General features: G+C 47.4%; 1 protein-coding gene across 2 annotated transcripts in view; it reads left to right on the top strand.

Annotated features, from left to right (window-relative positions):
* Positions 1-24,691, top strand: part of LOC308584873 (solute carrier family 12 member 9-like) — a 102,234-nt gene that overhangs the window by 13,756 nt on the left and 63,787 nt on the right. For both annotated transcript variants that reach the window (XM_081190123.1, XM_081190122.1), the window contains exons 2-6: positions 10,053-10,187; positions 11,000-11,137; positions 11,261-11,563; positions 12,402-12,509; positions 14,394-14,505. In XM_081190123.1, the coding sequence (XP_081046249.1) occupies positions 10,053-10,187; positions 11,000-11,137; positions 11,261-11,563; positions 12,402-12,509; positions 14,394-14,505 (796 nt within the window). The remainder of the gene's footprint in view (positions 1-10,052; positions 10,188-10,999; positions 11,138-11,260; positions 11,564-12,401; positions 12,510-14,393; positions 14,506-24,691) is intronic.

Here is a 24,691-nt window from a genome sequence, read left to right as displayed (position 1 = left end):
TGCCAGATATATATGTACTCAATTTAAAAATCAATTGGCTTGTTTTCGAATCAATACCTTGTTTTTGCTTTACAGCTCTGAGGCCTTAAGGGAACTCAGTGGAGTTTATAAATCTAAATAAGTCAGGCCTCGATGCCTTAGAGCTTAAACGGTTCTGTGGAGAAGGGCGGGAGTGTTCCAGAAAGAGCCGTGTGAAACCCCAGAGGCCGGGAGGCTCTGATACGGCGTGAAACGGACAGCAGTTTGACGCTGCTAGGGCTTGTTAGCTGGGATCCGCAAAGGTCTGGACTGGGTTCTTGAGCCAAAGGACAGTTCTGGCCTGCTTCTGGCAGCAGCCTGGGTGCGGGTGGGCCAAGAGGGTTGTGCCTGGATCAGTGGACCCTCACGTGGGCAGCATCCAGCTTGCCTTGGAGAACTTGGGCCAGTCGCATACTCTCAGACAAGCCTACCTTAAAGGGTTGTTGTTGGGGTGATAGGGTACGTTTACCTGTGTTCGGTCCTTGGAGCCAGGAAGGAGAATGGTGGTGCAGACCAGGGTTAGAAACTCAGATAGATAAGCTAATCGCCAAATTGCACCTTAAACTGAGGTTATGTTCACCACGGTTGAACATCTAGGTGGTTGTTTTTTGCATTATTTATTTATTTGTTTCATTTCTGTATTGCTTTATATTTTAAAGAAAACATCTCAAAGCAGTTTGCAACATATTAAAACTTCAAGCAAAACAATCCAGAATAAAACAAATTCAGGGCTTCAAGGAAAACATATCAGATTCTTCTTAAAGTGACACTTGGCTTTCCCCATATTTATTTACCGTATTTTTCGCCCTATAGGACGCACTTTTTCCCCTCCAAAAATGAAGGGGAAATGTGTGTGCGTCCTATAGGGTGAATGCAGGCTTCAGGAAGCTATCCGCAAGCCTTGGGGGCTCCGCAGCAGTTCCTGTCGGGCTCCCAAGGCTTGCGGATAGCAGCCTGCAGCCCGAAGCCTGGGGCGCACTGCACAACGCACCCCAGGCTTCGTGCAGATATCGGGCAGCCCCACAAGCTCGGGGGACAGCGGGGAGGCAGCGCGCCGCCATCCCGCTGTTCCCCGACCTGGTTTGGAGGCTGGCGCTGGGAGAAGCGCACTTCTCCCCACCGCCAGCCCCACAAGCTCGGGGGACAGGATATCCGCAAGCCTGGGGATACTGGCGCGACTTCCCGCCGGGCTCCCTAGGCTTGCGGATAGCAGCCTGTTCTGGAGGCTGGGGTCGGGGGAAGCTCGGGCATCCCCCGCCCCAGCCCCGCGCCTGGGGGAAAAATAAATCCCCTCCTTTATTTCCCCCCCCAAAAACTAGGTGCGTCCTATGGGCCGGTGTGCCCTATGGGGCGAAAAATACGGTATTTACCTACATTTATAGAGCTGCCCCATAGCAGAAGGAAGCCAGTGTGGTTTAGTGGTGAGAGCGTTGGACCCGGACCTGGGAGATCAGGGTTCAAATCCCCACTCAGTCAGGAATCTCACGGTGTGACCTTGGAGTCAGTCACAGCCTCTTAACCTACTTTTCAGGGTTGTTGTAGCGGTTTAACTGAGAAGGGCGGAGAACCATGTACTCCTTGGAGAAAAAGGTGGGAGATTAATGCAATAAATAAGGTCTTTGGCTCACCTGCTTAAGAAAGCTGGAAGGATATGGAGATGTCAGCTGCCAATCTGGCATCCAGAGATCTCTGCATGGTCGCAATCGAACCCACGCCAGTCGCAAAATGCGCCTGGTGCCTGGCTAATTTCTAACCCTGGTGCAAACATTGGGGCGCTGCCCCACTGTGGAGAGGATAGGCCACTGTTGCAGGGAGACTTGGATGGAGATCTTGAGTCTTCCTTCATTCCGCTGCCGAGCTTTTGCCCTCTGGCACATTGCCACCTTCCTCTGGGCAGGGAACGTTGCCTCTTGGGTGCCTGCCGCTTAGACAGATCCCTTGATTCACAGAGCTGTAAGGCACTGCAAGGTGATGAAATTCTCCAGGGCTTGGTTTTCTACACATCCTTCTGTGTCTCATCCGTACACAACACAGACATCCCCGCATGGAATTCAGCAGCCAGATTGCTGATTGAGGCAAGGCAATCTGAGCGCCTGAGGCCAATTCTGGTGCAACTGTGTTGGCTGCCTATTCTTCTTCTTCTTCTTCTTCTTCTTCTTCTTCTTCTTCTTCTTCTTCTTCTTCTTCTTCTTCCTCCTCCTCCTCCTCCTCCTCCTCCTCCTCCTCCTCCTCCTCCTCCTCCCTTCACCCTAAGATCCCAGGTGTATTTTTTAAAAAAATGTTTTTATTAAAGGATTTTCATGGTTAACAAGGCTACATACAACGTCTCTGTTTTTGGCACCCACCTTATTTTCACGGGACACGGGTGGCGCTGTGGGTTAAACCACAGAGCCTAGGAATTGCTGATCAGAAGGTCGGCGGTTCGAATCCCCGCGATGGGGTGAGCTCCCATTGCTTGGTCCCTGCTCCTGCCAATCTAGCAGTTCGAAAGCACGTCAAAGTGCAAGTAGATAAATAGGTACCGCTCCGGCAGGAAGGTAAACGGCGTTTCCGTGCGCTGCTCTGGTTCGCCAGAAGTGGCTTAGTCATGCTGGCCACATGACCTGGAAGCTGTACGCCGGCTCCCTCGGCCAGTAAAGCGAGATGAGCGCCGCAACCCCAGAGTCGGTCACGACTGGACCTAATGGTCGGGGTCCCTTTACCTTTATCTTATTTTCACACTTGCAAGTTGTTTTACATTGTTTTTCAAACTGTAACCTACCCTGAGACCTTAGGAGGGTGGCTAATAAATGAATGAATGAATAACGATACTAAAAAATAAATAATATTTAGCCTAGCCCTCGGTTTCCTGTTGCTGAACCCTTTCCCAGGCTGCAAGATAACCTGACACCCCCAGATTACTACATTTATGCAGTTCATAAAGCTGCATTGGATCACTTCAGTGCCCTTTTAAATCTCTCCCCCCTTTCCCATGTCTCCCCCGCCGCCTTCCCATTGCCTGTTTTAGATTGTCAGCTCCTAGGGAGCAGGAACCTGTTTCTGCGTGTGGATCTCTGTGGGGCGGCACCCACGCTTGGTGTGTTGACAATGAGGAGAATGCGGAAGAGGAATGCGAGGTTTGAACCTGCGGCTTCCCTTCCCGGCTTCTGTGAAGATGACTCATGTTACTGTGTTGTAACAACTTGTGCATAAATTGGTCTAGTTGGCTAATTGGGAGTCTGCAGGTTACAAAGGAGCCATGTATTTAGCAAGTCACCGGGTCACCCAAGGTGATTGGGAGTTTAGGTACAACTATTTTACTTTTAAAAGACAACTGAAGGTGGCCCTGTTTAGGGAAGTTTTTAATGTCTGACGCTGTATTGTTTTTAATATTCAATTGGGAGCCTCCCAGAGTGGCTGGGGAAACCCAGCCAGATGGGCGGGGTATTAATAATAATAATAATAATAATAATTAGACTTAATATTTTATGTAATTCTGTCATACTCCATTTTACCAAAGTTGTTCATTATTTTTGTCATTTTGTTCATTTTGCCCCTTCCTCTATGACCCACATAGAAAGCAAGCCGGCTGGCAGAGGAGAGGCAGATCATTCCTTTGTCAGTCCCCTGGATAGAACTTCAAAACCGCGTTTTGGACTTCCGGTCGGTGCCAGCGCTTAATGGCGGTCCTACCTCCGAGCTCCGGAGAAGGACTGCTTCGCAAGTTCGGGTCTTACCCGCTACGGCAAGCGGGGGACCCCTAAAATCCCAGGCGCTGAAGCCTGAGAACAAGGAGACTCGGTGGGCACCTTTGCGCCCCCCGGTACCGTGAAAGAGCCTTTTTAAAGGCTACGGATCGACATCGGGAGTGAGCGCGGTGCTGAGAGTCGCTACCCAGCCTGCGAAGTGAAGCCGCGTCGCCATAAGCGGAGAGCGCCGATTCCTTCCTGAAAAGAAATTTGGACTGATTCCCCGTGAGTAAGAACTGAAAAATAACTGGGACTTTTCTTAATTTTAAAAATTGGGCTAAAAACGGGGGAGATTTAAACAAAGGAAGTCTGCCTCCCCCCGACTGCATGAAAGTGAAAGCAACGGAGCTCTAAACCTGCATCCGTTTAAATTCATCCTTTGATCAGCTAAACCGGACATTTAAACCTTTGATCTCCCCTCTAGCAAGCAGGGCAGAGGGGAGGCGAATTTGACCATTAACTGCATGACTTATTTGAAGGAAAAAACCTCTGCTATCTCATCTACTTGAAAGTCTGAAACGGTCTGCCTTCTTAGTACATTGAGCTGACTTTTCCCTGTGAAGTGACACCTTGATACAAAGTTTCCACAGTGCCTGACTTTTGTACATTTTAAGAAGAAACAGTATAAACAGTATATTGGGCAACTGTGGCAATTGGAAGCTATAAGACTTTAGTAACATTGATTTTGACTGGGTTAATCTCCTTTCTTTCTACATCCTGGATGGTCTCCTTTGTTCATGTATTTTGAAATTTCCTTCTATGGCCATTTTGATTTGCTCCCTCTAGAGGATAAAGTGAAGTCCAGCACGGCCTAAGACAGTGGAATTTTCCAAGGGAGAATAAATCCCGTGGGAATTGACCTTGACATGAGTGGGCCACAAGAAGAGATAACTACAAGAGCCAAGACCAAGCAACAACAACAGCAACAGCTGCAGCTGCAACAAGCAAAGAGAAGAGGTTCGATCTTAGGCGTAACAGCCGGACTAGCTGGAACAACAGGACAGGACAAAGGAGCAGCCGTTTCTATGGAAGCTGTGACAGAAGCTTTGCTTAAGATAAACCAGACTCTGGAGTCTTTGACAAAACAGACTTCAGAGAACACACAAAAATTAACAGAAATATCAACAAGATTAAACCAGAATACAGAATCTATAAATAAATTGGTCGAGGAAAATGCCACCACGCGTCAAATTGCCGAAGAGGCCAAAGCCACAGCTGGAGAGACGCAGGAGAAATTAGAGCCACTTGCCAAGAAGGTCTATGAGCATGATGCAACCTTGGCCTTGTGGGAGTTACAGAGGAAAGAGAGAAACTTAAAATTAAGACTGATTCCGGAGAATGAAAGTGACAACCTTGTGGAATATTTGACACGGGAGTTTGCGGATTGCTGGGACTTGGAGGAAGACGATTTTAAAATCACAACTGCCTTTAGACTCGGCAAAAAGCAAGATAGAAAGACACCAAGAGATTGTTTGATCACACTCAGATCTAAGGAGGAAAGAGATAAAATTTTAGGACTACACTTTGGAAAAGCCCTCCAAATTGGAAATTCAGCAGTACAGATTTTTAAAGACGTACCAAAATATATCTTGGACTTAAGAAACTTCTACAAGGACTTGGTGCTTTTGTTAAAGAAAAATCAGATCCGCTTCAGGTGGGAATTCCCACAAGGACTGTCATTCGACTACAAGGCAAAGAAAGTGAAAATAAAGACAATTCAAGATAAAGACAAATTTCTGGCAAGATATCAGGAGGACCTACAGAAGGGGACTGTGGACGTACTTGCAGAACAGAGGAGAGCACTGGATATCCTGAATCTCTCGTTTGGACAAAAACCACCACCGTCAGAAGAAGAGCAACAACTTGGAGCTGTTGGAGGAGCCTTAAGAAAATAACAAGATGGCTCTGCAATTCCTTAGTTGGAATTGTAATGGACTGAATGGGCCTTTGAAGAGAAGACAAGTATTTCATATTTTGAACAGAGAACAATTGGATTTGATATGTTTACAAGAAACTCACATAACTAGAGCCCACAGGAGATTACTTACAAATAAAAGGTTAGGACAAGAATTTGTCTCATCAGACAAAGTTAAGAAGAGGGGAGTGGTAATATATGTGAAGGAGAAATGGGCTCCAAAAATGATATTTAAAGATGAACAAGGGAGATATCTGGCTGTGGAGATACAAGTACAAGGAGAAAAACTTTTAGTTGTTGGAATTTATGCACCAAATGAAGGCAAATCTGACTTCTTTAAGGGACTTCATGAAACTTTGACGGACTATCTGGATTATAATATGATAATCATGGGAGACATGAATGGCGTGGTCTCCACTAATATGGACAAGGCACAAAGACTAACAGTCACTAAAGAAGGGAGACTCCCCAAGACTTTCTTTGAAATGACAGAAAACATGGACTTGATAGACATTTGGAGAACAAGGAACCCTCTGGAGAGAGAGGGAGCCTTCTTCTCCCAAGCAATGATGACCTGGACCAGAATTGACCAAATCTGGGTTACTAGTGGATTGGCTCCAAAGATTAAGAAAGTGGAAATCTGCCCAAAAACTTGCTCCGACCATAACGCCGTGAAGATGGAGATGAAACTCACAATAACCGGTCAATTTAGATGGAGAATGAATGACACCCTCTTTCGAGATAAGGAGATTCTCACGAAGGCCCAAAAGACCTTAAAAGACTATTTTGAAATAAATTTGAGGACTGACGTGGAGAAAAGAGTGATCTGGGACGCAAGTAAAGCTGTTATGAGAGGATTTTTGATTCAACAAAATTCAATAAAGAGGAAAAAACAAAATGAGAAAAAAGAGAAGATCTTGGAAATGATAAAGGAAGGAGAGAGGAAACTAAGAACAAAACCAAAGTCTCAGGACATTTTAAGAGAGATTAAGTTATATCAAACTCAATATATGGAATTGATGAACCAAGAGATTGAATGGAAGATAAAGCAAATGAAACAAAAGACTTTTGAATCAGCAAATAAATGCGGTAAACTTTTGGCATGGCAATTGAAGAAAAGGCAGAAACTAAATATAGTTACAAGCCTAGAGGTTGATGGAAAGACTATATCTAAACCTAACGAAATTAGAAATTGCTTTCTAAGTTACTTCAAAAAACTTTACACCCAAGGCCCGCAAAATGAAGAAGATATAGACAAATTCCTTGGAAGATATGGATTACAAAATATCTCTCAGCAAAGTAAGATGGATTTGAACCAGAGAATCTCAGAACAAGAGGTAGAGGCTGCCATTCAGAATATGCAACTGGGCAAATCTCCGGGACCAGATGGACTGACTTCTAGATACTACAAATCGTTGAAGGAATGGTTGATTCAACCATTAAGAGAAGTTTGTAATGAGATCCTTGAAGGAAAAAGGGCACCTGAATCGTGGAAAGAGGCATATATCTCACTCATACCAAAGTCAGAGACTGAAAAGACCCAACTTAAGAACTACCGCCCGATATCACTCCTTAATGTGGATTACAAAATTTTTGCAGACATTTTGGCAAAAAGATTTAAAAGAGTTTTGATGGAGAAGATTCATAAAGACCAAGCAGGCTTTCTCCCTAAAAGACACCTAGCGGACAATGTAAGGAATGTAATAGACATTTTGGAAAAGCTGGAGGTGAATATAAACACTAAAGCAGTATTGATCTTTGTGGACGCGGAGAAAGCCTTTGATAATATCTCTTGGAGTTTTATGAGGAAGAATCTTCATGGGATGGGGGTAGGCCAGGGTTTTGAGAATGGTATGGCTGCAATATATTCCGAACAAAAAGCTAAGCTGATTGTAAATAATGTTGTGACTGAGGAACTTAAGATAGAAAAAGGAACTCGGCAGGGGTGCCCAATTTCCCCATTACTTTTCATTTCGGTTCTGGAGGTGTTGCTGAATATGATAAGAAATGACCAGCAGGTCAAAGGTGTGCAGGTCGGAGCTAAACACTACAAGTTAAGAGCGTATGCAGATGACCTAGTATTGACTTTGCAAGAGCCAAACACTAGTACGAAAAGGGTTTTAGAAATAATTCAACAATTTGGCCAGGTGGCTGGATTTAAGTTGAATAAACAAAAAACTAAAGTCTTAGGGAAAAACCTAACAGATATGGAAAAGGAGAAGTTTCAGGAGGAAACAGGTTTGACAGTGGTTAAGAAAGTCAAATACCTAGGGGTTTATTTAACACCTAAGAATGTTAATTTGTATAAGGACAATTATGAAAAATGTTGGTCAGAGATTAAAAAAGATCTAGAAATATGGTCAAATCTGAAACTGTCAATGTTAGGCCGAATTGCAGTAATTAAAATGAATGTATTGCCTAGAATGTTATTCTTGTTTCAGACCTTGCAGATTCTTGATAAGATGGAATGTTTTAAGAGGTGGCACAAAGACATTTCGAAATTTGTCTGGCAGGGCAAAAAGCCCCGAATTAAATTCAAAATACTGACTGACGCTAAAGAAAGAGGGGGTTTTGCCCTGCCGGACCTAAAATTGTACTATGAGGCAGCAGCGTTTTGCTGGCTGAAAGAATGGATGCTCCTCGAGAATACAGACATCTTGGATCTGGAAGGCTTCAATAATGCTTTTGGTTGGCATGCATATCTTTGGTATGACAAGGTTAACAGTACCTTTAAAAATCACATTGTTAGAAAAGCATTATTTAATGTCTGGATAAGATACAAAGACTTATTGGAAAATAAAACCCCTAGATGGGTGTCACCAGTGGAGGCTAAAGCAGTGAAGAAACTCAATATGGAGGTCGGATGGCCGAAGTATTGGGAAATTTTAGAACAGGATGGAGACAAGGTTAAACTACAAAGTCAGGAGAAATTGAAGCACAAAGTAGAAAATTGGTTTCAATATCGCCAAATAATGGAAATTTTTAAACAGGATAGGAAAATCGGTTTCCAAGTGGAGAAATCAAAACTAGAGACCGAATTGTTAGAATCCAATACTAAGAATTTATCTAGAATGTATAACTTGCTGTTGAAATGGAACACACAGGATGAAACAGTTAAATCTGCTATGATTAAGTGGGCGCAGGATGTTGGACACAACATTATGTCAGATGACTGGGAATGGTTATGGAACACCGGTATCAAATTTACGGCATGTAATGCCTTAAAGGAAAACATTATGAAAATGGTATACAGGTGGTACATGACCCCAGTCAAGCTGGCAAAAATCTATCATTTGCCCGATAATAAATGTTGGAAATGTAAAGAGACTGAAGGTACTTTTTACCACCTTTGGTGGACATGCCCGAAGATAAAGGCCTTCTGGGAAATGATCTATAATGAAATGAAAAAGGTACTTAAATGTACATTTTCCAAAAAACCAGAGGCCTTTCTCTTGGGCATTGTCGGCCAATTGGTGACAAAGAAAGATAGAAATTTCTTTATGTATGCCACAACAGCAGCAAGAATACTCATCGCAAAGTATTGGAAGACACAAGATTTACCTACTCTGGAAGAATGGCAGATGAAAGTGATGGACTATATGACACTGGCTGAGATGACAGGCAGAATCCGTGACCAACGTAAAGAGATGGTGGAAGAAGAATGGAAAAAATTTAAGAGCTATCTTAAGGACTACTACAAACTCAACGAATGTTAAAATGTTGTGGTTGCTAGAAGTAACAGGGTACAGGGATACAAGGTTAGATGATAAAGGAGGACTAAGATGACAGAGATTAGAAAGTAACAACTGGGAGTTGCTAGTTTAAATATGGACACTGGGATGCAGAGAGGGGGGGTATGGGGAAGTCCAAGAAAAGAGGTTTATGAAAATATCTTTGAAAGTATTTTGTATGTTTGTTTTGTTTTTGTGTTTGTTTGTTCTTTTTAAAAAATGCTGTAAAACCAATAAAAATTTATTAAAAAAAAAAAAATCAAAACCGCGTTTTGCTTAGGGACTAGAAACCTGCATTCTCATCGTGGCAGACTCTGAGCCCCTAAGCAGGCCAGTAACTTATGTGGACTTATTTATGAGGCTCTGATGAAGTATTTGCTTGTCAGGAGCCCGTAGGGGCCTGGGATGGCTGCCCAAAACCAGAAAGGCGCTTGTGCCTCTTCTTCACTGAGAGGGTAAAAACTTGCTTGGAGGTTAAGGGAACACGGGAAGCCTTTAAGGCTGGTTTTCTTTTTGGCTGCCCTAGCACTCCGGTCCTTTCCTGGGGGCTCTTGTTCCGGAGCAGGAGTGGCCTAAAGAAACTCTGGGGGAAGGCCAGGAAAGTTGGGGCAACGTCCACCCTCCATATTTCCCCCTCTGTTTCTCTCTCCATGCTGACAGGCTTTGTGGTGGGCCAGGCCGGGCTGTTCCAGTCGCTGGCCATGTTCGTCGTGGCCTATTTCATCATCGGGCTGACGGTTCTGTCGGTGTGTGCCATCTCCACCAACGGGGCCCTGGATGCGGGTGGCGCCTACTGTATCCTTCGCACGCAGACCCAGCGAGTGTCCGGTTGGCTTAGAGCATCTCCTAGCACCTCTACAGCCATTGCATCAGGGGCTGGGAACTGGATCCAACCAGTGGGGCAGTTTCTTCTCCTGCCCGCACCCCACAGCCAAGTGCCACAAGCAGGCGGGGCTGCCCAGTGCTACAACCACATCAGGAATCAAAGCTTGTGGGCTGTGGATTCCTGCTTCACAGTGGGTTGGTCTAGATGACCCTCGGGGGGCCCTTCCCACTCAGCGATTCTAGGATTCATTGAAGGCTGGTCCATTTGAGCAAAGGGGGCACTGCCCCACCAACCTCAGTCTGCCCTTATTGGTAACCTACTTCCAACCATTCACGGGGTCGGTGACGTCACTGCCACCACTGGCCTTTTGCCCCACCAATTTCTACTTTACACACCCCTTTGCAACTATCTATGTCAGTGTTTCTCGAACTGCGACTCCCATTATCCCTGATAACTAGCTATGGATGATGGGAGTTGTAGTCCAACAACAGCTGCAGACCCGCTTTTAAGACGCGCTGGTCTGTGTGATGGATGCAGCAAACCTTAGTTTGGCCTTCTTCAGCCTGATGCCCTCCTGGACTACAACTCCCAGCATGCTGGTTAGGAGCTGATGGGAGTTGTAGCCCAAAATGCCTGGAGGGCACCAGGGTGGCAAAGGCTGCCAGTCTCCCTCCAAATGGCATGTAGATGCTAGTGCCAGTACAGACCTTCCTCTTAGCTGCCTCTCAGGGTTGCTGGGTCCCCTTGACTTCTATGTTGCTCCTTGACGCTCCGGGCGCAGACATGATCAGCCGGGCGCTGGGGCCCGAATTCGGCGGCAGCATTGGCATCATGTTCTTCTTGGCCAACGTTTGTGCCAGTGCACTCTACATCCTGGGGCTGGTGGAGGCGGTCGTGGATGACTTTGGAGCCCCGGCAGGTGAGTGCCATATGAATCTCCCCGGGAGATGCTGACCCCTGTCTGCACTGCAGGGTTTTCCTCTCTCTGCGTGCAAGGCAGCGAAGGTGCCCGCCCTGACCTCCTCCTTGCCTGTCCTCGCAGAGGGCGGCTTTGGCAGTGCCACCCAGGTCCTTCCTCGCGGCTACTGGTTCGACCTCCTCTACGGCACGGTCCTTCTCTTCCTCTGCCTGCTGGTCTGCCTCGTGGGTGCTGGCATCTACGCCAAGGCCACTTTCCTCATCTTTCTGATCGTCATGCTGGTGCTCGGCACTGTCTGCCTGAGTTTCTTCGTGGTGGCCCCCCGCAAGGTGAAACTTCCCCCGGGCATCGACGGCAACAGCACGGAGCAGGGCAACGCCTCTTTCACGGGGTTCAAGCACAGCACCCTCCAGGCCAACTTGTTTGGTGAGTTTCACCTCTGCACTTGAAAAGTATTATTTTGTGGGGGGCGGGGGGCACAGAAGCTGTGACTCCGGAGGAGCGGGGAGAGAAACAGGAAGAGAGGGCCTTCTCTGTGGTGGCCTCTAAGCTGTGGAACTCCCTCCCCACAGAGATGTGCCTGACACCTTCATGGCACAGCTTGCAGAGGATGCTGAAGATGCACCTCTTTCCCCTGTATTTTGACCCTTGAAGGGGTCTGTTTTTAGGCTCTAGTATGTTGTTGTCATGGGGACACGGGTGGCGCTGTGGGTTAAACCACTGAGCCTAGGGCTTGCCGATCAGAAGGTCGGCGGTTCGAATCCCCATGACGGGGTGAGTTCCTGTTGCTTGTTCCCTGCTCTTGCCAACCTAGCAGTTCGAAAGCACGAAGTGTGCAAGTAGATAAATAGGTACCACTCCGGAGGGAAGGTAAACGGTGTTTCCGTGCGCTGCTCTGGTTCGCCAGAAGTGGCTTAGTCATGCTAGCCACATGACCCGGAAGCTGTATGCCGGCTACAAAGTGAGATGAGCGCCGCAACCCCAGAGTCGTCCGTGACTGGACCTAACAGTCAGGGGTCCCTTTACCTTTACCTTTATGTTGTTGTCATAGAGCTGTAAGGGCCCCCAAGGGTCATCTAGTCCGACCCCTTGCAATGCAGGAACCTCAATCATACATGACAGGTGGCCATCCAAACCTCCAAGGAAGGAGAGTCCTCCACTTCCCGAGGGAGTCCGTCCCACCATCGCTTTTTTGTGATTTTCCCAAGGGAAAAAGCAGCGCACAAACTGTTTCAATAAATGCATTCTTCACTGCCTCCCACAGCCGACTACAGTGTGGATTACACAACGGGTCGCCTGATGAGTTTCAGCACCGTCTTTGCCGTCATGTTCAACGGCTGCACAGGAATCATGGCAGGTTCCAACATGTCAGGTGGGTGCAGACTTTTCACGGCCGTTTGCGGCGGGGCCATAGCCCAGTGGGCAGAGTGCATGCTTTGAGAACAAAGGGGTCCAGGTTCGACTCCATGGAATCATCTCTAGATACGGCTAGGGGAGACCCTGCCTGCAATCCTGGAGATGCTGCCAGTCTGTGAAGGCAGCGCTGATCTAGATGAACCCTCTGTCTAAAAAAGTGCAGAGTTGCAAAAGGCTCACAAGATGGCAACCAAAATCCAAGGGGATGGAGCGGCCACCCTCCGAGGAAAGGTTACAGCAATTTGGGGCTCTTTGCTTTAGAGCAGGGGTAGTCAACCTTTAGGGACGAGGGTGGTGCTGCAGATTAAACCACAGAGCCTAGGGCTTGTCAGTCAGAAGGTTGGCGGTTCGAAACCCCGCAACGGGGTGAGCTCCCGTTGCTCAGTCCCTGCTCCTGCCAACCTAGCAGTTCGAAAGGACGTCAAAGTGCAAGTAGATAAATAGGTACCACTCCGGCAGGAAGGTAAACGGCGTTTCCGTGCGCTACTCTGATTTGCCAGAAGCGGCTTTAGTCATGCTGGCCACATGACCCGGAAGCTGTCTGTGGACAAACACCGGCTCCCTCGGCCAGTAAAGCGAGATGAGCGCTGCAACCCCAGAATCGTCCGCGAATGGACCTAATGGTCAGGGGTCCCTTTACCTAGTCAACCTTTTTGTACCTAGCGCCCACTAATGCATCTTTCTTGATGGTAAAATTTCCTTACCGCCCACCAGTGCTCGATGGAAGGAGGATTCAGCTTGTGCCATAGAACCCCCTCCCGCCCACCTAGAATCCTGAAATGCCCACTACTGGCTGGTAGGGACCAGGTTGACAACCCCTGGGTTAGAGAAAAGCAAGTCAAAGGTGACATGATAGCAGGTCATAAAACCATGCATGTCACAGAGAAAGTGGAGAGAGGAACATTTTTCTCCTTTTCTCCTAAAACTAGAACTTGTGAACGTTGGAAGAGTCACAAATTCGTTCTTCATGCAGACCTTAGTTAAACTATTATTATTATTATTATTATTATTATTATTATTATTACTACTACAGTGGTACCTCTGAATGCGAACGGGATCTGTTCCGGAGCCCCGTTCACATCCTGAAGCGAACGCCACCCGCGTCTGTGCGGGTCACGATTTGCTGCTTCTGCACATGCGCGTGACATTTTGAGCATCTGCGCATGCGCGAGTGGCGTAACACGTTCCGTTACTTCTGGGTTGCTGCAGAGCGCAACCCAAAAACGCTCAACCTGAAGCAACTTTAACCCGAGGTATGACTGTATTTATTAAATTTAATTTGTATTCCGCTCTTCATCCGTAGATCTCAGAGTGGTTCAGAAAAATACAAGATGAAAACACAAAATACATAATAATTTCCAGAACAAAACAAACCAATAACCCCCCTCTCCCCGCCTGTGGAACTCCCTCCCACAGGAAGCAGCGATGGCCACTAACTTGAATGGCTTTAAGAGAGGATTGGACAAATTCGCGGAGGAGGAGAGGGCTATTGACGGCTACTAGCCAGGATAGCTGTGGTCTGCCTACGCAGCTGAAGCATCAATGCTTCTGAATACCAGTTGCTGGAAATGGCAGGAGGGTAGAGGGTTCTTGCCTATGTCTCCTGCCTGTGGGTTTCCCATAATGGACATCTGGTTGGCCACTGTGAGAACAGGACGCTGGACCAGATAGGCTACTGGCTTGATCTGGCAGCCTTTCCTCATGTTTTTATGTTCGTGGTCTGACTAGGTATAAGGAAAATGAACACTTTGTGAGCGGGATGCTCTGGCCTGGGAGATATGGAGGTCCCCCCCCCCCCCGTCCGGGATGCCCCTGATCCTGTCCTCCTTCCTTTCCTCAGGGGATCTGAAGCGGCCGAGCTACTCCATCCCACGAGGCACCATCACAGCTGTGATCTTCACCTACATCGTGTACAACCTGTTGGCTTTTCTGCTGAGCTGCACCTGCGACAGGTAGGCGTTGCTACTGGCTGCCAGGGGGTGCTCCTACCCCATAGCTCTTTACTTTCCCCCCTTTAAAACAACAGCAATAATGAGCAGACAAAGACTCCTGAAACCTGCCCTGTACTGGGGTTCAGTACAGGTGGCATCATCTCCTCATTTTATCCTTGCAGCTCTATCCCTTGTTAATGCGATTTTGGAATTATTCCCATTTCAAAGACAGAGAAACTGAGCTGAATTATCCCGGGTTTGTCCAAGGGGTTCCTGAGCTGATCAGACCTCATAGTTTCAGGTTAGCCTAGAGACTTAATTTCTTCTCCTCCCCTACTGGGCATTTAAGGTCTAAAGCTTGGGAGGTCTAAAGCTTGGGACCAGCTTATTCACAAAGGGGCATCATATGAGACAGTCGTTCTTTTGTACATGTTTAAAAGTCCCTTCGCAGGTGGGAAGGAATTATTGTTACCGTATTTTTCGCTCTATAAGACGCACCAGACCATAAGACGCACCTAGTTTTTGGAGGAGGAAAACAAGAAAAAAAAAATTCTGAATCTCAGAAGCCAGAACAGCAAGGGGGATTGCTGCGCAGTGAAAGCAACAATCCCTCTTGCTCTTCTGGCTTCTGGGATAGCTGCGCAGCCTGCATTTGCTCCATAAGACCCACACACATTTCCCCTTACTTTTTAGGAGGGGAAAAGTGAGTCTTATAAAGCAAAAAATACGGTAATTAGATTGATATACCCCCCCATCATAAGATCTCTGGGTAGTCCACGGAATAGAATGCCTCCCTGCAGCTAGAAAGGAAGAGTGTCAGGGACGAGGATCGCAGCTTTGCTTTCTCCCTTGATGTACTGCTGTGTGGCTCTCTATATGGGGAATGACCTGCAGCTCAGTGGTGGAGCATCTGCATTGCTTGCAGAAGGCTGTGGGTCCAATCCCCAACGGTATCTCCACGTAGGGCTGGGGAAGAGTCATACCTGAAACCTTGGAGCCCAGCTGCCATATAAGGGAGAGAGAGAGAGCGCTCACATGGAACTAGGTGGTCTCACGGTCTGGCTCAATGCAAGCTTTCTCCATAAGCGCACAAGACGTAACCGGCTGTACTTTTAAATAAATGAGGTATACAGTGGTACCTCGGGTTACATACGCTTCAGGTTACATACGGTTCAGGTTACACACTCCGCTAACCTAGAAATAGTGCTTCAGGTTAAGAACTTTGCTTCAGGATAAGAACAGAAATCGTGGTGCGGTGGCAGCAGGAGGCCCCATTAGCTAAAGTGGTGCTTCAGGTTAAGAACAGTTTCAGGTTAAGAACGGACCTCCAGAATGAATTAAGTACTTAACCCGAGGTACCACTGTACTTCATTGTATCAAATTGTAGATTTCAACGGAAGTCTCATAAAGTTCAATGAAAAAGCAGAAGACCCAGTGAATCAGTTCATTCTCTACTCAGTTCATGCATAAGGTCCATACGTGTATAAGTGTCTATTCCACCTGTCTGTTCAAAGAGTCCAATAATCCACATGCAGGGTTCTTACAGTTCCACAGAATCCTTTCACAGAGTCTAAGACAAGGATTTCTGGAATATTAGTCTTGTTTCGCCATCCTAGGCTTCATCAGTAGCACAGGCACATAGTGGTTGCAACCACTACTATGCTATAAGATCCACTATCCAGTAATATTACATATGAGCCTGTGCTACTGACGAAGCCTAGGATGGCGAAGCAAGGCTAATATTCCGGAAATCCACTGGGTCTTCTGCTTTTTTCGTTGAACTTTATTGGACTTCCGTTGAAATCTACAATTTGATACAATGAAGTATACCTCATTTATTTAAAAGTACAGCCGGTTACGTCTTGTGTGTTTATTGAGCATGTTTCACGTAATCATAGGTTTGTTGTTGTTTTGCTAAGGTTTCTCCATAAGGACATAAGAAGAACTTAGGAAAACTCGCAAGCGGGACCTGAGCAGAACAGAACTCTTTCCACCCGCGATTCCTAGCAACAGGCGTTCACTTCAGGGAGCTAGGCATGAGGTGTAGATGCCCTTGATAGTTATGCCCTCCATAAATTTGTCTTCCTGTATTTGTTTGTGGCAGGAATTTCATTTCTTTTCTTGTGCTCTGTGGTCTGGGTCTTGCTGACTGGTCTTGGGTGATTGGCAATGGGCAGGCTATGTTTATATTTATTTATTAAATTTGTATACCACCCTATACCTGTAGATCTCATAAAATCACAATATTAAGAAAAAGAAAACGCATAATAAAAACAAATGCAACCCAATAGTCTAACCCCCTTCCACAACACGTTTTAAAAGGGCTTTGGATGCCAATCAGCCAAAGGCCTGGTTAAAGAGGAACGTTTTCGCCTGTCACCTAAAGGTGTATAATGAAGGCGCCAGGCTCCACAAATGGGGAGCTACTGCAGAAAAGGCCCCGTTCTCATGTTGCCACCCTCCGGACCTCTTGTGGAGGAGATACACGAGGAAGGAGCTCGGAGGATGATTTCAGGATCCAAGTGGGTTCATACGGCTCAGTTGGTTGCAACAGGGAGAACTTCCTTTCCCTACCAGCTCTTTGACTTTCTGCGCACTTGACGCTGCCCGTTTTGCTTCGTGCATGAAGGCTTATTATCGGCCGTCCTCCTAATGCACACTTGTTTTTCCTCTGCGCCTCTTTGTGTGCCGGATTATACGTCCAGCCCCTCGGGAACGGATGTCCCAGGCTTCCTTGTCTTGTCACCAGGATTAGGCCCCCCCCCCCTCCTTTGGGGATTTGTGCAGCCCAGTTGTACACGGGCAAAGAAACCTCAAGTAGGCTGGCAGGCGGCTGATTGTGGTAATCTGCCCCCCCCCCCCGCCAAGGGCATGGGAAGGCACTCAAACACAATTTCCTCTACCTGCCGGCGATTGCACCCACCCGCTCTCTTGTGGCTAACAGAAGCATAACGTTAAGCGTGGCTAAGATTGTGCTGACCTGCCCCTGCCACCAATTCTAAGAGATTTCAAGGCGGGTGATGCAGGTCAGCTGCACATGGAAGACTCCAAATCAGAACTGACGTGGCAGAATGCCAGGCGCAGGAGGGAGTGAGAGCGAGGCCTTCCCACGCCACTAGATCAATTCTGCCTCTCTTTGCCCACTTCCCCTTCTCCCACCCTCCCCCAAGTGGCTATCTAAGCACCCAGGAAATTTTCTGGATTTGGCAACCCAATTTCAAGATAAGCGCACCTTGATCTCCGCCATGCATACTCTGGTTGCAGGTTTAAGGCGTGGTTTTGTTTGTTGCTACCATTCCTGCTACCGATAGGGCAGATAAAAGGAAGCACTTCTTCACACAGCATGTGGAACTCACTGCCAAATGAGGCAGCGACAACCACCAGCTTGGATGGCTTTAAAGGAGGATTAGACAAATCCATGGAGGGGGATAAGGCTATTTCTGGCTACTAGCCACAAAGCTGGAGCCAGTAGCATTTCTTTTTCTTTTTTATAATAATCTTTATTGATTTTCATTTACATACTCCACATACACATATTGTATTACATTTTACATTTATATTTGCTCCTAAGAGCCGACTTCCTCCCTTCCTTCTTCTGGCTTTTTATATCACATCTAAATTTTTTGCATTGTCTTCATCCGTTTTGTATATTATTGTTCTTCTTTCGTATTTGTCTATAGTCTATAGCCAAACAAATCCTCCTGTATATACAGTGCCAGTAGCATTTCTGAGTACTAGTTGCTGAAAGTTTAAGAGGTGACAGGGCTCCTGCGCACGGGTCCAGCACCTGGATTTTGCACATGCATCTGGGTGGCCACGGAGTCCAGGAGCCTGGGCTCTCATGGCCTTTGCAGCTTTACAGCACCAGCTTTTAAAAGCGTTGCCCCGTATCGCATGTTGAGAGCAGAGCACTTGGGCAGAGAGGCTCAGTGGCTTGGCTACGGCTGCCTATCTGTGGCCGAGACGAGATTTGAACTCTGGACTACTCTTTACAGTGGTGCCCCGCAAGACGAATGCCTCGCAAGACGGAAAACTCGCTAGACAAAAGGGTTTTCCGTTTTGGAGGTGCTTCGCAAAACGAATCTCCTATGGGCTTGCTTCGCAAGACGAAAATGTCTTGCGAGTTCCTGCGGAGTTTTTTCCCTCCCCCCCTTTTTCTAAGCCGCTAAGCCGCTTATCAGCTGATCCGATAAGCTGATAAGCCGCTAAAAGCCGCTAATAGCGCTAATCCGCTAATCCTTCAATGGGCTTGCTTTGCAAGACGAAAAAACCGCTAGACAAAGAGAATCACAGAACGGATTCTTTTCGTCTTGCGAGGCACGACTGTATTTGCTTATTTCATAAAATGTGTGCACTGCTTGATTTCTTTAAAGCAGCCGAAAAGCGGTTTGCAAAAAACGAACGACAAAAATTTAAGACTTTCAAAAAGCTAAAATAACAATAGAAGGAAAACAGACTGGAACTTGCATCGACTTTCTAAACATTTGGGTAGGCTTGTCTGAACAAGGATGTTTTCAGCCGGTGCCAAAAAGCATACAGTGAAGGTATGAGGCGTTTAGGTGCTGCCACACTAAAAGAGTGAGTCTACAAATGCAGAAGGGGTATCTTCCATCTACAAATGCAGAAATGGCGCCGGTAGCAATGCCATTGCACTGATCAAAGCAGTTGAGTGAACGTATATGGGGCCAGGCAATTTTGCAGGTAAACTGTTCCAAAAGGCTTTGTATCCTAATAACTTGGCCCAGTAGCAAATGGGAAACCAGTGCAGATCTCTGAGCTACAGGTGCCATAATATGCTGACAAGGCCTCACTCCTGTCAGCAATTGTGCTGCAGCATCCAATATTAACTGATGCTTCCAGATCAAGCACAATGGAAGTCCCACTTTGAGCGTGTTGCAGTCACCAAGGCACAAACCTGAGCTCACAGCTTGGCCAATGGGCCACCTCCCACCTGCCTTGCCATTATTTTTTCTGGCTCGCTTTCATGTGGGTCTGCAGTGCCCCCTAACACAATGACCCCAGTGCTTTCCCCCCTGAAACCCCTGCAAAACCCTGGGGGAGCAAGGATCTGAACCTGAGCTTTGGCTGGAGACATGCCCGGGGAAGTGGGGCACTGGTGGTCATGCCCCTTGGTGCATTTGCAAACGGTGTCGGATTTTCAGGTGGGGTGCATGTGTGCCTGTGTGCCTGCCTTGTTCTCGGAGAGAGAGAGAGAGCGGCTTGTTAATTTTCTGCTCTGGAAAGTGCTGCCATAAATCGCGGCTGTGCCGGGGCAGCCGGCAGGAATTGGCTAGAATTATAGCTGTCATGTTCTAATACCTTAATGCATGGCCATTGCTCATAATGACAGGGGACAGGGCAGCTTGCGAGGCCCCCGCGCATGACATGCACCTGCCCCCCTCCCTCCCCGCCACTCATCCCTCCTCCGCTCTGAGAGGTTTAATAGGCCTCACCGTCCCCTGTTCCTTCCCCCCACCCCCAACCGGCTGATTCTGATATCAAATCAACATGAGCTTATTGGAAAGGCACGAAAATGAAATCTGGGGCCCCGTTTGTCTCCTGTTGCTTCGTTAGGCATGCCCTGCTCTGCCCCTGGGTGGGATTTATTTTGGGGAGGGGGTGGTAAGGGGGGTTGGCTGCTATGTGTGATTAGAAAGATGGGAGGGGTGGAGGCACAGCCCAAGAAAGGAGACAGCTCTCAACCAGACCATCCCGGCTAAAGGACGATTGTCATGTTGCAGCCCTGATAGAGAAGGAAATGCCAGAGGTTATGGTTGATATGTAGCTGTGCCTTTAAGGGCAGGTTATTCGTTTCATAGAATTATAGAACTGTCAAGATAGAAGGGACCACAAGGATCATCTAATCTAACCCCCTCTATTGCAGGAATCTTTTGCCCAACGTGGGCCTTGCACCCGTGACCCTGAGATTAAAAATTTCAGGCTCTGCCAATTGAGCTGTTTATTTATTTGCCCGTGCAAATACCCACTGGGGTGGCTTTAAAAAAGGTTGGAGAACTTCACGGAGCGGGCTACTGATGGCTACTAGCAGTTCGAAAACACACCAGTGCAAGTAGATAAATAGGTACCACTGTGGTGGGAAGGCATATGGTGTTTCCGTGCACTGCTCTGGTTTCCGTCACGGTGTTCCGTTGCGCCAGAAGTGGTTTAGTCCTGCTGGCCACATGACCCGGAAAGCTGTCTGTGGATAAACACCAGCTCCCTCGGCCTGAAAACGAGATGAGTGCCGCAACCCCATAGTCACCTTTGACTGGACTTAACTGTCCAGGGGTCCTTTACCTTTTACCTTTTACCTTACAACTATGATGGGGACGCTCTGCCTCTATCGTTGAAGGCAGCAATGCTTCTGAATGCCAGTTGCTGGAAGCCACACAAGGGGAGAGTTGCTCTTGTGGTCGGATCCTGCTTGCTGGTTTCCCACAGGCATCTGCTTGGCCACTGTGAGAACAGGATGCTGGACTTGATGGGCAATTGACCTGATCTATCAGGCTCTTCCTATGTTCTTATGACTGGTAGCATCTCTCCAGGGTCTCAGTGTTAGAATTCCTGCTCCATGGTTGCAGTCATGGGATTGTTTATCACATGACGGTGTATGTTTTGACTCCACAGAGTGGGAAGTGACGTAGACAAGATGTTTGTGTTACTGTGTTCCGTGAAGTGGGACTATTGTCCTTTGTTCTTTTTCTCTTTGCTGTCTGATGCTAAAAAGAGAGTGGGAGACATGTTGCAGTGCTCCGTGTGTGTTTATATGTAAATAAAGTAGATTAGCCAAAATGCTGAGTTGCTGAGGTCTGTCACGCGAGATAATAATAATAACAATAACAATAATACTAATAATTTTTATTTATACCCCACCCTCCCCAGGCAAGACCGGGCTCAGGGTGGCTAACACCCGATATAAAACAAATTGATTGAAATACAACTTAAAAACAAGATTCAAATACAACATTAAAACATTAAAATATTAAAACACAGCCTCATTTCAATGGAAACTCAAATCAAAAACTTTTTCGGGGGATGAAAACGTCAAGCCTTCACCAAGGCTAACTTTCCAGACTGGTCCTACATGGGCCAGAAAAAAGCCAGGGAAGTCCCCAAATAGGAGTTCCATCACAGGAGGGGAAAGGAAAAAGGGGAGGGGAGAGGGAATCAAACTGATTCTAAACCAAAGGCCAGGTGGAACACCTCTGTCTTACAGCCCTGCAGAAAGAAATCAGATCCTGCAGGGCCCTGGTCTCATGAGACAGAGCGTTCCACCAGGCCGGGGCCAGTGTTGAAAAGGCCCTGGCTGAGGCTAATCTGACTTCCTTAGGGCCCGGGACCTCTAGGGTGTTGCTATTTATGGATCTTAAGGTGCTCCGTGGGGCATACCGGGAGAGGCGGTCCTGTAGGTACGAGGGTCCTAGGCACAAACTCTGCGGATCCCTAAGTATGCTGGTATCGGTTGGCATCAGTTGCTGTGATGTTCAGGCAGAAGAAAGCTTTTGAAGCTCCCGAACGATCAACCAGGAAGGGGAGAACCTGCCAGTTGGGCATGTGTCTCTGCCAGGGTCCTACTCGAGTGTAGGCTGAACTCCTGACACTCAGATGGGCAGCATTCTTCATTCTACCTGAAGATGTCACTGGGGATTGGACTTGGGGCATGCCAAACAGGTGCTCGGCAGTAACAACTGTTTGACAGTGGAACATGCCAGAATCATAGAATCTTAGAGTTGGAAGGGACCCCATGGGGTCATCTAGTCCAGCCCCCTGCAATGCAGGAATCTCAGCGAAATCATCTCTGACAGATGGCCGCCCACCTACCTCAGAAGATGGTGGAGTTTCCATGGAAGTTCTTTTTTAAAAAAATTAAAGGTGCATGTTTATTGAGCATAGAAGCTGGAGTCAACAGGGAGCTGAGGAGACATCCGCCCCCAATGGCCTCTTTGCAGTCCGGTCAATGTTGGCACACTGGCAGTGACAGGCAGTACCAGGAACCACAAGCCATTCTACAGGCACATCCAGTGGCCAGGTACCCTGAAGGGCAGGAGACATCAGCACCACGTGCAGTTGTGCTTGTGCAAATCAGGTGGGCCTTCGCGAGGATTGAGGACACTTTGGAATGGACCTTCTCATTAATCAGACTCTCGATAACACACGTCTGAGCACTTGCGTACTTTGCAAGAATCAATGCAGAAAAAGAACAGGAATATGGCAAATTTCATCATGCTGTTGCAGAACGTCCTTGTCAAAAAGCACATTCCTTCAAAAACATGAATTTCTTTCAAGACGTTTTCCCCTTGGAAGTTCCTTTGAAACAGGTGGGATGACCATCTTTTGGGGATTCTCCTTCTGTGATGCCTGCATTTGCAGGAGGTTGGACTAGATGCAGATGACACCAAACTGGGAGGGGTGGTTAACACCCCAGAGGACAGGATCACACTTCAAAACGACCTTGACAGATTAGAGAACTGGGCGAAAACAAACAAGATGAATTTTAACAGGGAGAAATGTAAAGTATTGCACTTGGGCAAAAAAAAAATGAGAGGCACAAATACAAGATGGGTGACACCTGGCTTGAGAGCAGTACATGTGAAAAGGATCTAGGAGTCTTGGTTGACCACAAACTTGACATGAGCCAACAGTGTGACGCGGCAGCTAAAAAAGCCAATGCAATTCTGGGCTGCATCAATAGGAGTATAGCGTCTAGATCAAGGGAAGTAATAGTGCCACTGTATTCTGCTCTGGTCAGACCTCACCTGGAGTACTGTGTCCAGTTCTGGGCACCACAGTTCAAGAAGGACACTGACAAACTGGAACGTGTCCAGAGGAGGGCAACCAAAATGGTCAAAGGCCTGGAAACGATGCCTTATGAGGAACGGCTAAGGGAGCTGGGCATGTTTAGCCTGGAGAAGAGGAGGTTAAGGGGTGATATGATAGCCATGTTCAAATATATAAAAGGATGTCACATAGAGGAGGGAGAAAGGTTGTTTTCTGCTGCTCCAGAGAAGCGGACACGGAGCAATGGATCCAAACTACAAGAAAGAAGATTCCACCTAAACATTAGGAAGAACTTCCTGACAGTAAGAGCTGTTTGACAGTGGAATTTGCTGCCAAGGAGTGTGGTGGAGTCTCCTACTTTGGAGGTCTTTAAGCAGAGGCTTGACAACCATATGTCAGGAGTGCTCTGATGGGGTTTCCTGCTTGGCAGGGGGTTGGACTCGATGGCCCTTGTGGTCTCTTCCAACTCTATGATTCTAGGATTCTAGATGACACCACAGGTCCCTTCCAACTCTACAGTGTTGGCCGTGGGTGCTGCTGCCTTGGGAGCCACCAACTGGGGCGTGGGGAGGGTGTCAAACTGGTTCCCCGCTACACCAGTCCCACCTGCACCCCCGCCTCCCTCTGCTGCGCTTATTAGCAAAGTGATCAATTTGGGGGTAATTAGGTATTAATTGCCCAAAGACACTGGCGTTGATAGCCCGTGCTAATTTATCTCCCACCTGCTCACTGCCTCTTGTTAAAATCCAATTAAGGCCCGGCCATTTGTATAGTTTAATGTGTGAAGGAAAGTTCTGCCTTCTCTCTCCTTTTATTTCCGTTACTGAATTTTGGGCAAGCGGATCCTCGACCGCCGTCAGCCGCGAGACAGCCCAAGCGCCTTCGATCGGATCAATGGCTCGTTCAGGATAAATCATCCTTTGCCAAACACTGTCTCTTTTGGACTACAACTCCCATCAGCCGTCCTGGCTCGGGTTGATGGGAGTTGTAGTCTAAAGCATCGGGGGGGGGGGCACCAGGTTGGCAAGAATCCTCATAGATGATGAGCTACTTGTTCCGGCAAATGAAAGCGCAGCTCCTGGGTTTGAGGCACTCCGTGTGGGAAGACTGTTAATCTGGGGAACTCCCTCCCACAGGAGGCAAGACAACTTTAAAAGAAGAGGGCTATTGATGACTACTTGCCATGATAGCTATTCTCTGCCTCCACAACTGGAGGCAACAAACGATGCTCTTGAATGTCAGTAGCTGGAAACCCCAGGAAGGGAAAGTTGTTCTTGTGGTCCAATCCTGCTTGCTGGTTTCCCATTGGGTTATCGGGTTGGCCATTGTGAGAACAGGATGCTGTACTGGCTAGGCCATGGGCCTGATCCAGCAGCTTCTTCTTATGCTCTTATGGGTCCAAACATGCTGCCAAGGAGTTCAAGGTGGT

The sequence above is a fragment of the Podarcis bocagei genome, assembly GCF_964188305.1.
Source record: "Podarcis bocagei genome assembly, chromosome: 4".
Classification (NCBI taxonomy): domain Eukaryota; kingdom Metazoa; phylum Chordata; class Lepidosauria; order Squamata; family Lacertidae; genus Podarcis; species Podarcis bocagei.
Note: the sequence above shows the minus strand (reverse complement) of the source record. Positions and strands in the feature narration are given on the sequence as shown.